Source organism: Ahaetulla prasina, chromosome 1 (assembly GCF_028640845.1).
Source record: "Ahaetulla prasina isolate Xishuangbanna chromosome 1, ASM2864084v1, whole genome shotgun sequence".
NCBI classification, from domain to species: Eukaryota; Metazoa; Chordata; class Lepidosauria; order Squamata; family Colubridae; genus Ahaetulla; species Ahaetulla prasina.
Window position 1 is genome coordinate 331695659 of NC_080539.1, and position 12814 is coordinate 331708472.

The window sequence follows — 12814 nt, forward strand, 5'->3', positions numbered from 1 at the left end:
AATAGGAAATAGCAGAAACATATTTTAACTGGATCAAATAGTCCAGGCTGATCAACAATTTTGAAATGTCTTCTAAGGAAACCAGATGGAACACTCTTTTTCCCAGCTTGCTCACCTAAGAACTGAAATTTATTGTATAAATGATTATGATGTGGGGGAGTTTTTCTCCTTAAAATTAACAATATTGTCATAATACCCCTCTGAATTAGATAATATTGCTTGTTCCCTGAAGACATGCCAGAAGAACTGACTCTTCCCTTGGCTCTCCCACAAGCTGTATAAAAAAAACAAGATGGTTTGAACCCTGTTGCAAATTGCTAGTTTCTTGATCCATGCAAGCAGCAGTCAAGGAGGTAGTATTTTTGGGGGTGGGGGTGGGGGTGGTAATGCTCAGTACAGGAATGAAATACTCTTGCCTTAATTAATTAACTCAGCTATGTTCAAAGGTGCCTTTCATCAGGACAATTTTGACTTGTATTGCATGTGTGTAATGTTAAAATCCAATCTTTTTTAAAAATATCAATAACCTTTAATAGTGTTGCTATATTGAAAAAAAAGTTTTATGAAAATATGTCTGACCTATTTTTCACTCCCACCAAAGGCATGTAAAATATGCATGGACAAATATCAATAATTTATTGGGAAATTGCAGCAACTGTTAATATTGAGATAGACAATAATTCAGGATCATCATATGATTCAAATTTGAATTAGAAATAAACAAAATGACTGTATAGTGACATATGAGAAACCTTTCTACAAATATTGTCTTCTCTTCAGCTATTTATAGTTAGAATTATTCCAGAATTATATATAATTCTGGAATTATATTCCAGAATTATGAAGAACTTTAGAAACAAAACCAAAAAGGAACATAGCAATTCTCCTTCCTATTAATTCTTGAACACTTTCCTGCACTTACACCATAGTTTGGAATCATTTCTGGTCCTCCTTTTTTAACCTCCCTTTCATATTTCATCAGATATTTCCATTTTTCCCTTATTCTAAAAACAAAGAAACAAATAAAAAGCTGCCATCAGCGGAGGAAAATATATTAATATCAGTTCATACATTTTAAGAAATGGGTCATCTTTATAGGAACTGAGAGAATCTGAGAATTCAAACTTTCTTTAATCCAACAAAAAACACATAATGTTGCCTGTATGCAAGTATTACCAATATATTATCCTTTTAAAAGTTGGGATTCATGTGTACAACTTGTAGCATGTATGTCATATACATTCACACTACTACCTGAGTGTGAATTAGTCCATAGATCCCTAATTCATGATGATCAATCTTTCCAAATGTATCTAAATATGTAAAATACTTTAACAATGTTTCCTGAGACAATTTAAAGATTGTCTCAAATTAAGAGTCCCAAAACTCATTCACAGTACCTTTTCAAATTAATGACCAGTTCAAAGCTGCACAAAGATGATGTTGTGTTGAAAGAAACAGAGTTAAAGATGCACTGTTGTTTTGTTACTTGTTCTTAAAATATAACCAGACTGAATTGCAGGTTAGATAAATATTACCCTTATACTGTATCTCAAATGTTCAACCCCACAAATGATAGACCAGAAATGGAGACAAATTGCTGCTGATTTGCTTCAACAAATTTACTTTTACTTCTACCCACCACTAAGGAAAAATACTTGTGCAGAGTAGTGCTTATAAACAGGCCCCTAAATCACATGTAATGCTAATCCACAATTTGAGTTTCTTGTTTAATATGATGCACAAGCCCACCCTAACAAAGGAACCATAATTTATAAATCACAGTGAATGGATCTGTGCATCATACAAAGCTAAAAATAAGCCACCCTATCAGTTAATAAATACGTGAAAGTGATGTCCTTTAGTCTCAGGATCAGAAAAGCAGCAAAAAAAGCTAAACTCCCTAGCTTGTTCTTATGTTAGATGTGGTAATCCTCCAACAATTAGGAAGTCCTTTGCCCCCGCCCCCCACAATGAGATTAAGGGCAGTATTACATTAACCTACAGTTTTTCACAATAGCAAACAAATACCCAGGCATTCTTCTTCTTTAGGGAAATGGGAAACTATCTGAAGCACTTTCTAATTTCGAAGTTTTCCACAAAGAAGTAAAATGCTGATCTTGGGTATGCAGGTTTCCTCTGGATTTAGGTGTACAATCAATGCATGTTTTACTCTTTGGAATGGGCTGAAAAAAAGATGGAAGGGGGTTGAATCCCAGTGTGCAAATTTTCAACACAAATTCTTATCAATCCGGGATGATTCATCACCCAATTCTGGTCGATGATTACAAAGAAAAGGAAAAGGCATGGGAAAAAAAAAACACAAATCCATCCTCCCACATTAAGATATAGTGTTTAAGATACATGCACACAATAGGCACCCATACATGGATGGATAAACTCACTATAGAACTATAAGAGGAATTTGTTAAAGTGGACCCATATCACTAATTTCACTTTCTTTCAAAAAATTACACTGAATTCACAGCCCAGGAGCTGACGGCTTTCTTTCTCAGTCTGTGGCACAGATAGGGATCATTGAGAGGAAGCTTTTGTGGCTAACGTGGCCACACAATGCTGCTGAAAACTCGGTGACATGGATGAGTTACAGCTCAGCCTCTGGTGCTGCAGCTTGACTGAGCTGTTGGTTTCGTTCTCCACAATCCAGGGGTCTTGGCTTGCCATGGTCCGGCAGCCAGTGTTAGCACAGCACGTCCGCTCCCCCACGAGGCTGCTGCTCTGCTCTGCCAGGAACTTGTTATGGTTCAGCTGGGATAACTCTGGAGTTTGCTCCTGCAGGGTGGTAGCTATGTGGTTCAGGAGGTCAGTGAAAAACTCTGAGACACCTTCATATCCTGAAAGTAATGAAGAAGGCAGGCGATAAAACATTAACTACGGCTACCGTTTTCTTGTTAAAGTTTTCTTCCCCCTTCATACGCAAGAAGATGGCACATCACCTGTAGAGACAATTCACCAAGTAGAGACAATTCACCAATTCAAAGAACTCTACCTTCTGGAAATGTCACTTTTTTTTTCTTTTAAAAATGTCTTTAAAACATCTTCCATATTTTATTTCTCTGGCCCCAAAAACTGTTAAGGGCTCTTTTTAAAAGTATGAAAGTTTTCCAGGCATCTCCGAACAAAGGAAGCTCTAAGAGACTGTTTCCTTTTTCCTGATCAATGTCATTGATATTAATTGGTGCATGACTGCTACAGAGATAGGCGCAGGACTCTGATTAGACGGCAAGATTCACTGGGGGATTAAAAACCTTGCATCTCCAAAGGTGATGCTACAATATAGTGATATAAAACACATTGCCAGTTTCCTGCAATGCTTTTAAGAGATATTCGTATTTTTTTCCAAAGAAATGATAATTCCTCTTGACACAATAGAATAAACATACTATGGAGAGAAACCTGGACATTTTTAGACACAATGGCAAGAAATGTTAATCTAAACACAGGAGAGACATATCCTGAACTTTTTGTTGTGTTAGTTAAAGAGTTTAATTCAAAGAACTAACTTTCCATTTTCAATCAAAGTCTTTTGCTTCCCTTCTACTTAAGCATTATATATTGTCCCATTCCACCTCTTGTTCTCAGGAGCAGCTCCTCTCAGGAGTAATTACATTGTTTGTAAAATGAAATTTGTTGTACATAAATGCTTCTTGTAAAATCGTTTAATGTAATGAATGTCTTATTGCATCATGCTTGTCAGAAATATATTTGCTGTTGTAAAAGGTGTACAGGAGCCGTGTACGCAGAGTGCAATGCGATCATTTGGGATTTATTGGGATGCTGCAATGCAACAGAAGTCATTTTAAGTGCCTTATGAAGCCAATTTCATTGGAAGAACCACTTAGCTTTGGGGCAAAAACATTTTTGTATGCAAGGGGCCACCAGGTTGAGACTTAATGGTCTCAGAAGCTGAATCATTCCCCAATCCTTTTTAAAAGCAAGGAAAATGATAGTATTAGCAGATGTCTCCTTTGAGAAAATAGATGATTTAATTTTCTGAAGAATTTTGAGGGAACACTCAGTGAAAATAGGAAAGAACAGCTCAGAAGCCCAAGTCCAAATAGTACATCTAATGAATGCATTTCTAGTGACATTAAAATCAAACTGAAACCACACCAATTTGGGAGAATAGGGTGGGTTTGTTTTTGTGAAACACATCTCAAGAATCTAACATTCTTTGTTCATATCTTAAACAGATTAACAGCAGAGCTCTTCTGAAATGTTCTTGAACTTCAATGAATATTTTTTAAAAAGAAATGTTTTAAAAAACCTAGCATTTCTTTTGCTTCTGTTCATAGCTTGGTATGATTCAGTTTTTAAATGTGATAAATAAATAAAATAATAAAAATGAAAAAAAAAATAGCTCTGCAGATGAAATCTACAGAAAAGTAGCTGGTTTTCGACAGATGGGAAGTCTCCCAAGATCTGGGAGTGCCCAAGTGGCTGGAAATACTTAATGCTACTAGAGAAGTGCTTGATCATATCTAGAAGCAGCCAGTCAGCTGAAAGGAGGAAAAAGGCTATTGTTAATTATATTACTAATGAAATCAGCTACAGGGTTGAAGACAATAAAAATATACTGAAGCAGTGAATAAAAGCAAAGTCTGCTTTCTGCATTAATTTAGTTTCATAAGTACCCTTTATGCAATCTTTCCACATCTTAAGTGTGCCTCAGATACACAGATGGACACAGATGTACATAGATGTACATAGACACAACCATGCTAGTGCAGCATTATGAAAGCTGTGATCCACACCACTGTTAGGCACACAGGTTGGAGAAAGTTAGACAATTCGTGATAATGTATTACATCTGAATATGTGTTTTACCAAGTTACTATTACCTTATTAACTTTCCAATGTCAGCCTTACCTAGCATGATCAAAAACAAGACACCAGACTTGCAGTCCAAAACATTCAAAAAACAGTTTGCCTGCAGTGTCTGTGTAGACAGTTGCCTTATATGTATAATTAGTCTTAAACTTACAACCACAATTGAGCCCAAAATTTCTGTGCTAAGTGATACATTTGATGTGACTTTTGCCCCATTTTATGACCTTTCTTGCCACAGTTGTTAAGTGAATCACTGCAGTTATTAGTGAATAATAAGTTAATATTAGTTTTAAGTGAATTTGGCTTCCCCATTGACTTTGCTTATCAGAAGGTTACACTGCAACTGTCATACATATGAGTCAGAATTTTGATCATGTGACCATGAATAGAATAGAATAGAATAATAGAGTTGGAAGGGATCTTGGAGGTCTTCTAATCCAACATCTTAAAATTTGTCAGTGTTGGAGCATTCACAGCTTCTGGAGGCAAGTTGTTCCACTAAATATTTGTTCTAACTGTCAGGAAATTTCTCCTTAGTTCTAAGTTGCTTTTCTCCTTGATTAGTTTCCACCCATTGCTTCTTGCTCTACCCTCAGGTGCTTTGGGGAATAGTTTGACTCCCTCTTCTTTGTGGCATCCCGAGATTTCGGAACACTGCTATCATGTCTCCCCTAGTCCTTCTTTTCATTAAACTAGGCATAGCCAGTTCCTGCAACCGTTCTTCATATGTTTTAACCTCCTTTCCCCTAATCATCTTTGTTGCTCTTCTCTGCACTCTTTCTAGAGTCTCCACATCTTTTTAAAATTGTGGTAACCAAAACTAAATGCAGTATTCCAAGTGTGGCCTTACCAAGTGGTATTAACACTTCACGTGATGCTGCAAAGGTCATAAGTGTGGGAAATGGTCATAAGTCACTTTTTTCAGTGCTGCTGTATCTTTGAATGGTCATTGAATGAACTATTGTAAGCCGAGGACTACCTGTACTTAGAATTGTAAAGGATCCATTGCAGAATTTGAGCTTCTAACTCAATGGAGGATCTGACTCATGTAGATTACCTGTCTGTTCTTGAACTTGCTGAGGCAAGGATAAAATTCTATTAGAAGTGTTGATGTTGAACCTAGATCCAAAAACATGGTTCTGCTACTTTCATCCATGTCGTGAGAGTGAGCATATTTTAAATTTTTTAAAGGGGGAAGCCACAGTTTGGAATCCTCAGGGTATCTCAAAAATACGTTTCATTATGATAGAAATGGATGGAATCCTATTATTTATATTTAATCTGATTTGATTTAATCTGATTTATATAAAATTTATATATATATATAAAATCCTGGGCTCAGCCACTTTGTCCTGACCTTACTCCTTTTTGGAAGTTGAATTCTTGGTATACCATTGAAATGACAATTCTGGGGATTTGTCTGGAAAAAACATTCTACACTCTTGCTTGAAATGAAGGTTAACTTTGAAGTATGATATTTGTATTTTGGTGTATTGTATATCGGTTTGCTCTTACCTGGAAATGCATTAATATCAATGACTGCATGCTGACCAGTCTGATTGTTAATGATAATGTCAATGCCAAAGAGAGAAATCCCCAAAGTCTGCCTTAGTGTCTTTGAGATTGCTCGGATAACATCGTCATTTGGTCTCTCAAACACCCCTTCTATTTTATCAAGCTGCAAAAGAAAGAGAATGAAACTGGAGAGGGATACTAAAGAAAAAACAGGTATCCTCGCATTTGCTCCAGACATGAAACACAACATCTGCAGATACCACAGGTCAATATTTTAAAATATCTGAAATCTTTCCAGAATGATAAAATCCCATAATTCTGGGGACAAAATGTCAACTCTAAGGTGACAGGGCTAGCAGAGGCAGTGGATAGCATGGCAGCCAAAAGGGCAGCTATGTGGAGGGGCAGAGAAGTGGGTGGGTGGGAGAGCTGAAGGCCCCCTCTAGTCATAAATGCAGGTGAGCTGCAAGAGCCCCAACTTTGGGGACCGGGCATAAGGACCATTTACCTAGAGACTGGGTAATTTTGATTGGTCACTGAATGAATGGTTCTTAACCAAGTATTATAATTCCTATGTTTCAAGGAAAGAAAAACATTTTCTGATACGTTTGTGAATGTTTTTGGATGATTCTCAACTTTTGCTTTCCTGAAATAATTCCTAAATATAAACCTGAGAAGAACAGTGTTAAATTGAGAGGAGTCTAATGGTAAAATCAGTGTTTGGAGAAAGAAGTCTGGAATACTCACTGCTGTTAAGATGGAAGAGGATTCTGGTTTTGATACATTGTGGCTGTTGAAAAATATTGATTCTCTATCTATAGATTGGAAATTAAAGAAAAAAATATATAAATTACAAACAAATCTGCAGAACTAAAAAAATTACATGCAAGTAACCAAAAATTGTTCTTAAAAATTACATTCAAAATCACTACTTAAATCTTAAAAATATGTTAATCTACAAGCACTAGGGGGCACTATAATCCAGCAACTTTATCCATATTTTCAACAAATAAAATCCTTGATATTTACACCATTCCTATTTGTACTGAGCTCTAATCAATTGCCATAATGCAACGTCCTGGCTTCCATAATTGACGAGGAAATTTGCATAAAGGAGCAGAGCTTTTATCAGGCTTTTTATTTATTTGAAACAATAACAAAACAAATTTAAAAAATGAAAAAAATGGCAGGAGTTGCTGGAGCAGGGAAAAGATACTTGTGTTGATGCTTGCTTGCTTCAAAATAATAATAATAATAATAATAATAATAATAATAATAATAATAATAATAATAATAATAATAATAATGATAATGATAATAATGATAATGATAATGATAATTCAACAATGAAATAAGAAGAAGCATTGCCTTTTAAGAGTTTGTGTTGCTTATGCCCAGTCACTGTAGACAGGTTGTTTGTGATCAGCGAAGAACTTCTTGTACATCTACTTGGTCAGGGATGTCTGTAAGATAATTCAGCAGCCTACTGTTTGGGCTAATTTTTGTAAAGCTATTTTTCTGCTGCCACTTTGCCAATATATTTGCCTACAACTCTGATTAACACTCCCCGCTTTGACTTCCACCTCTTATTTTTTATTTATTTATTTATTCGTATTTTTATACCGCCCTATCTCCCTAAGGACTCAGGGCGGTGACTTACTATTTGTCCTATTCTCCTGGTATATATCTCCACTCCAAGCCCATTGGGAGATGCTGTGGAAGACATGACTCGGTGTCTGGAGGCTGTCACGGTCTGGATGGGGAAAAACAGGCTCAGACTTAACCCAAACCAGATGGAGTGGCTGTTGCTCCAGAGGCCAACTTCTCCATCTTTGACTTGATGGGGTTTTGCTTCGCTATGCACTCATGGCCGGGTCATTTCTAAATTAGGTTACTGTAATTCATTCTATAGGGGAAGGGAAACCCTTGAAGGCCAACCAGAAATTTCGGGTGATCAAGAATGTATGTATTACAAGACATATACCCAGAGGCCAGTTACAATAGTGGCATATGACAGCTCTGCACTGGTTACTAGAAGGCTTGTGAGTGCAATTCAAAGGGCCAGTCCCTGTAAAGCTGTATCCTCTGGGCCATACTGTAGAGACCATTTCCCCCCACCCCCCAATATGGTTTTGGACTGTCCCATCTGAAGTAGGGAGCCCCTAAGGCGAAATACAATGGGAGGTGACCTGACAAGAGATGTTCTCTGCAGCACACCTCCTTTGGAATTGATTGCCCCCTGAAACAAGGATGGCACCCATCCTTATGGTTTTTCAGAAGGAGGTGACCACATGGCTCTTCCAGAAGACCTTGAGGGATTATAGTCAGTGGCGCCAAACCAAGTGTCAAATTAATTTGCAGTTATTATGTAAGAACTCTAATTTGGAGAATTAGATTATGGGTGTTATTATATAATTGATTTTAATATTAATTGTGCATGGTGTTCATACAAGAAATCCTGTAAGCCATCAGGAATCTGTTAGATTTTAAGTAGTAGATCAATCACATAGACAAATCAAGAAATCAAGAGTTTCTGATACTGCGGCCTATTTGCCCATGTAAATAATTAGTCATATCTGAAGTACTTCAAAAGAATGAAGATGTATTCATTGATTCATTAGAAATAAGCAGAAGATGAATAATTTTCTAGCCATTGAATTCATGATCCCAAGTTTTCATTTCAGGTGTCAACTGAAACATTAAAAAAATAAAGGTGTAATTTTTGGCTAAAGCGAAGAGTGCATTGGCACTAAAACTTGTATGTATTTAAACTGAAAACTTGGATAAAGTTATAGGCTTTAACAAACCACCCTAAATAGGTATTTGTTGATTAACAATATGAAACTACTTCTAATGTTTTCTATTACATCGCATAAGCTAAAAGAATACAAAAAAGCAAAGCATAAAGATACAAAAGGCAAGAGGAAAAGTAGATCATAAGTAAAACATTGTGAAAGGTAATTTTGGTAACATATTCACTCTTCCCTTTCATTCTTTTCCCCAATCATTTTACACAATTTCAATATTTATGCTAATAGTTTTATTACTTAATATTAAAAATTTGAGATTTTTGCTTATGTCTTGTTTGTAATTTTGTTTGTTATTTTAAATTAGTCTCTTTTTTTAAAAGCCATATTCCAAATGTCTGAATATGCCTTGCTGGGAAATGCACTGTATATAAGGGAGCTTTTCCTGCTTAAATTTGATTAAATTTTTATTATGAATATATATTGTCAGTTTTGTTATTGCGGCCCCAAACTTGCACTGTTGGCACAATGTGACTTTTCCAATGCTGTCATTGTTGCTAATGTCAGCATATAAGTAAAAAAGTATCAAATTTATTAAATTATATTTTCTGGAATTATTCCCAAAATTGTAGGAAATTCAAAACATCCTAATTGAGGGCACCTGACAGCCTTATTATTTCTGAATTTGGGTAAGATTCTTTAAAAGTCACTGATATTAATGGGTACTGCTACAATGTAGAAAACAGAATCAAAAATTAACTATGCATTGTATGAAGAAAAAAATCTAAAATAAATATTCATGTTGCTAAAATCTACCATTGTAACTTCAAACGGTCACTAGATGAACTGCTGTAAGTCAAGGACTACCATACATCTATTTTGAATGTGACCATTCCACAATGAAACTTTTTGAAGGTACTGAAGGAATGTAGGAATAATTTTATTATTAAAAAGCTATAGTTCAGTTAATGGAAGAAATATGTTAAATATGCTATTCAGTAGATAATCCCTCTGTTTATCTACCACATTTAAACTTTAGTTGAATAATGTACTGACTAAAGAATATTTTAAGTGCTACATGCGTGCTGACTATTTAAACAAAAAACAAAAGCAGGATTATTTGTTTGAACAGGAGACTACTAGGAATGACCACAACTGTAGCCTATGATAAAGTAAAAAAAATAACCCTGCAGCATTTAGTGACAAATCTTAAGAAAATAGCATGTAGACTAGGAATTGAATTGAACTCAAAGAAAACTAAACTTTTCATACCAATTTTAATCATTTTTATATTATGGTTTGTTATCTTGAAGTTTATTAATTTTTAGAATTTGTGACTTTGGCAAATATCTTTTTAAAAATATATCACCTTGTTATTTTGCATACTTGACTTTGGATAAAATATTTATAAATCAACACAGTGATTCAACATAAACAATTAAATAAAAAGCAGACCTATTACAGTTTCCAAAAATATTTTGTTCATAGGGAGTAAAGAAATAAATGAAATCACAGAACATTTTAACTCATGGCATCTATTTTGAAAGATATATCATAATCAGACCATCTAGATATTATGAACCAATGTAAGAATTTCATTAGTATGATTTCAAGCAAATAGCATACGAATAAAACATCAAAGCCTTCAAGAAAGATCACAATATGGTCAATCAATCAATCAATTAATCTATCAATTATATTTATATAACTGCCCTTTTCACAAAATGTGACTCTGGGCGCTTACAATAAAGTTCAGGCAGAATGTACATATCATGCAGGGAAGAATTTTCCAAATTTCTTAAGAGGAAGAGTTCAGTGGAGATGGTCAGGGTCAAGTGTCAAATAGAACTTGAAACCAACTGCATCTAGCAAAAGATTTACGATGCCATAATCTCAAAACCTCTGTGGAAGCTAGGCAGAATTAAAAACATGTAGGAGTTCTTAGTCATAACAATCTCTTCTGCTGGCATCTTGGCTTGCTAATTTTAGGAAGAAGTTTGTGATGTCCTCCCCTTTTTCTCCAGTTTTGAAGAAAACTTGAGTTTTGAGATAAGAACCTCGGGCTTCGACAACTACCTGACCTTAGGACCTTTCGCCGCGAACTTAAAACCTATTTATTTCGTATGGCTGGACTAGCTTGATTTTACCTTTAAAATTTTAATTGGATGATGGGTTTTAAATTTTGGTAATTTTATGGGGTGTATTGTTATTTTAAATTTCTGGGCAAGTTTAAATCAGTTTTTTAAGGGGTTGTTTTAATTATTGTGTATGTTTTGTATTTTATCTGCCTGTTCACCGCCCTGAGTCCTTCGGGAGAAGGACGGTATACAAATTAAAATAATAATATTATTATTATTATTATTATTATTATTATTATTATTATTATTATTATTATTATTATTATTATTATCTTTAGTACATAAATCTGAATGTACATAGCAGCTGTTGGCAAGGACAGTTGCTATCTGAAATTAGTGTTACAGGGTTTGGGAGGATAAGGGCAAAATTAAAAAAAAATCAAAAAATCCAAAAAGTCAGGGAAACACTGTGTTCAATCTTCTTCAACCTGATGTCCTCTACATGTTTTGGATCAGGACTCATCAAAATGGAAAATGGTGTTCTTCAGATTTTCCCATTAGAACAACGGTTCTCAACCTGTGGGTCGGGACCCCGTTGGTGGTCGAATGAGGATTTGCCAGGGGTCGCCTAAGACCATCGGAAATATGGGAAGTATACTTGCGAGTCGAAGAATCACGCTCCAATGGTTGACTCCACAAGCTAGCTGCAGGCTCTTCAAATCGCTAGCCGAATTCGGCTTCAGGCGCGATGAATTAAAAAAGAGAGAAATCTTTGCTCTGATGTCTCCCTCTCAAGCCAGCTGCAATCACTCCCAATCGCTAGCCTAATCTGGCTTCAGGTGCAATAAACTTAATAGGGGAGGAGTCTCCGCTTTAATTTATTTATTTATTTATTTATTTATTTATTTATTTATTTATTTGATTTTTATACCGCCCTTCTCCCGAAGGACTCAGGGCGGTGTACAGGCAAAATAAAACAAACAATACAAAGTACAGTTTAAAATGCAATTTAAAAAACTTATTTAAATTAGCCTGAAAATTTAAAAATTTACCATACACTAAAAAACCCCATTTAAAATTAATAAAAATTTGACATTTAAAATGCATTTAATGCCTCCGTCCTCAAGGCAATCGCAAGCAGTTCAGATCGCTAGCCAATACGGCTTCAGGCGCGATAAATTCAAAACGAAAATAATTTTATGGTTGGGGTTGCCACATCTTGGGGAATTGTATTAAAGGGGTTGCAGCACTATAAAGGTTGAGAACCACTGCATTAGAAAATCATGCTGAATTACTGTTCCCAAAGCTTACCAGAAATGCCTGCTGAGAAGTTCTTCACAGAGGGCCTCTTCACCACAGTGTATGACTCCCCAACCACAAAGACTTTGTACAGGACAGCATTGTGGTTGATGAAACTTTGAATCACACATGGAGGCTGGATGGCTTTCAGGCCTTCCCGGTTGAATATGATAGCCATCTGAAAAATAAAGATACAACTTGCAATTAGTCGTACAGATGAAAAATACATGTTTCACATAAACAAGCATTGTATTTGGTGGTTCCAGTAGTAGTATGCACAGCATGCATGCATACATACATACAATTAGTTGCTGCTGCTATCAG

General features: G+C 35.5%; 1 protein-coding gene across 1 annotated transcript in view; it reads right to left on the minus strand.

The window, feature by feature from the left end:
* Positions 1 to 1112: 1112 nt before the first annotated feature.
* Positions 1113 to 12814, minus strand: part of ITPK1 (inositol-tetrakisphosphate 1-kinase) — a 127406-nt gene continuing 115704 nt past the window's right edge. The window contains exons 7-10 of the mRNA XM_058162603.1: positions 12503 to 12668; positions 7114 to 7181; positions 6367 to 6529; positions 1113 to 2855 (exon numbers count right to left, since the gene is read on the minus strand). Of these exons, the coding sequence (XP_058018586.1) occupies positions 2536 to 2855; positions 6367 to 6529; positions 7114 to 7181; positions 12503 to 12668 (717 nt within the window). The 3' untranslated portion in view covers positions 1113 to 2535. The remainder of the gene's footprint in view (positions 2856 to 6366; positions 6530 to 7113; positions 7182 to 12502; positions 12669 to 12814) is intronic.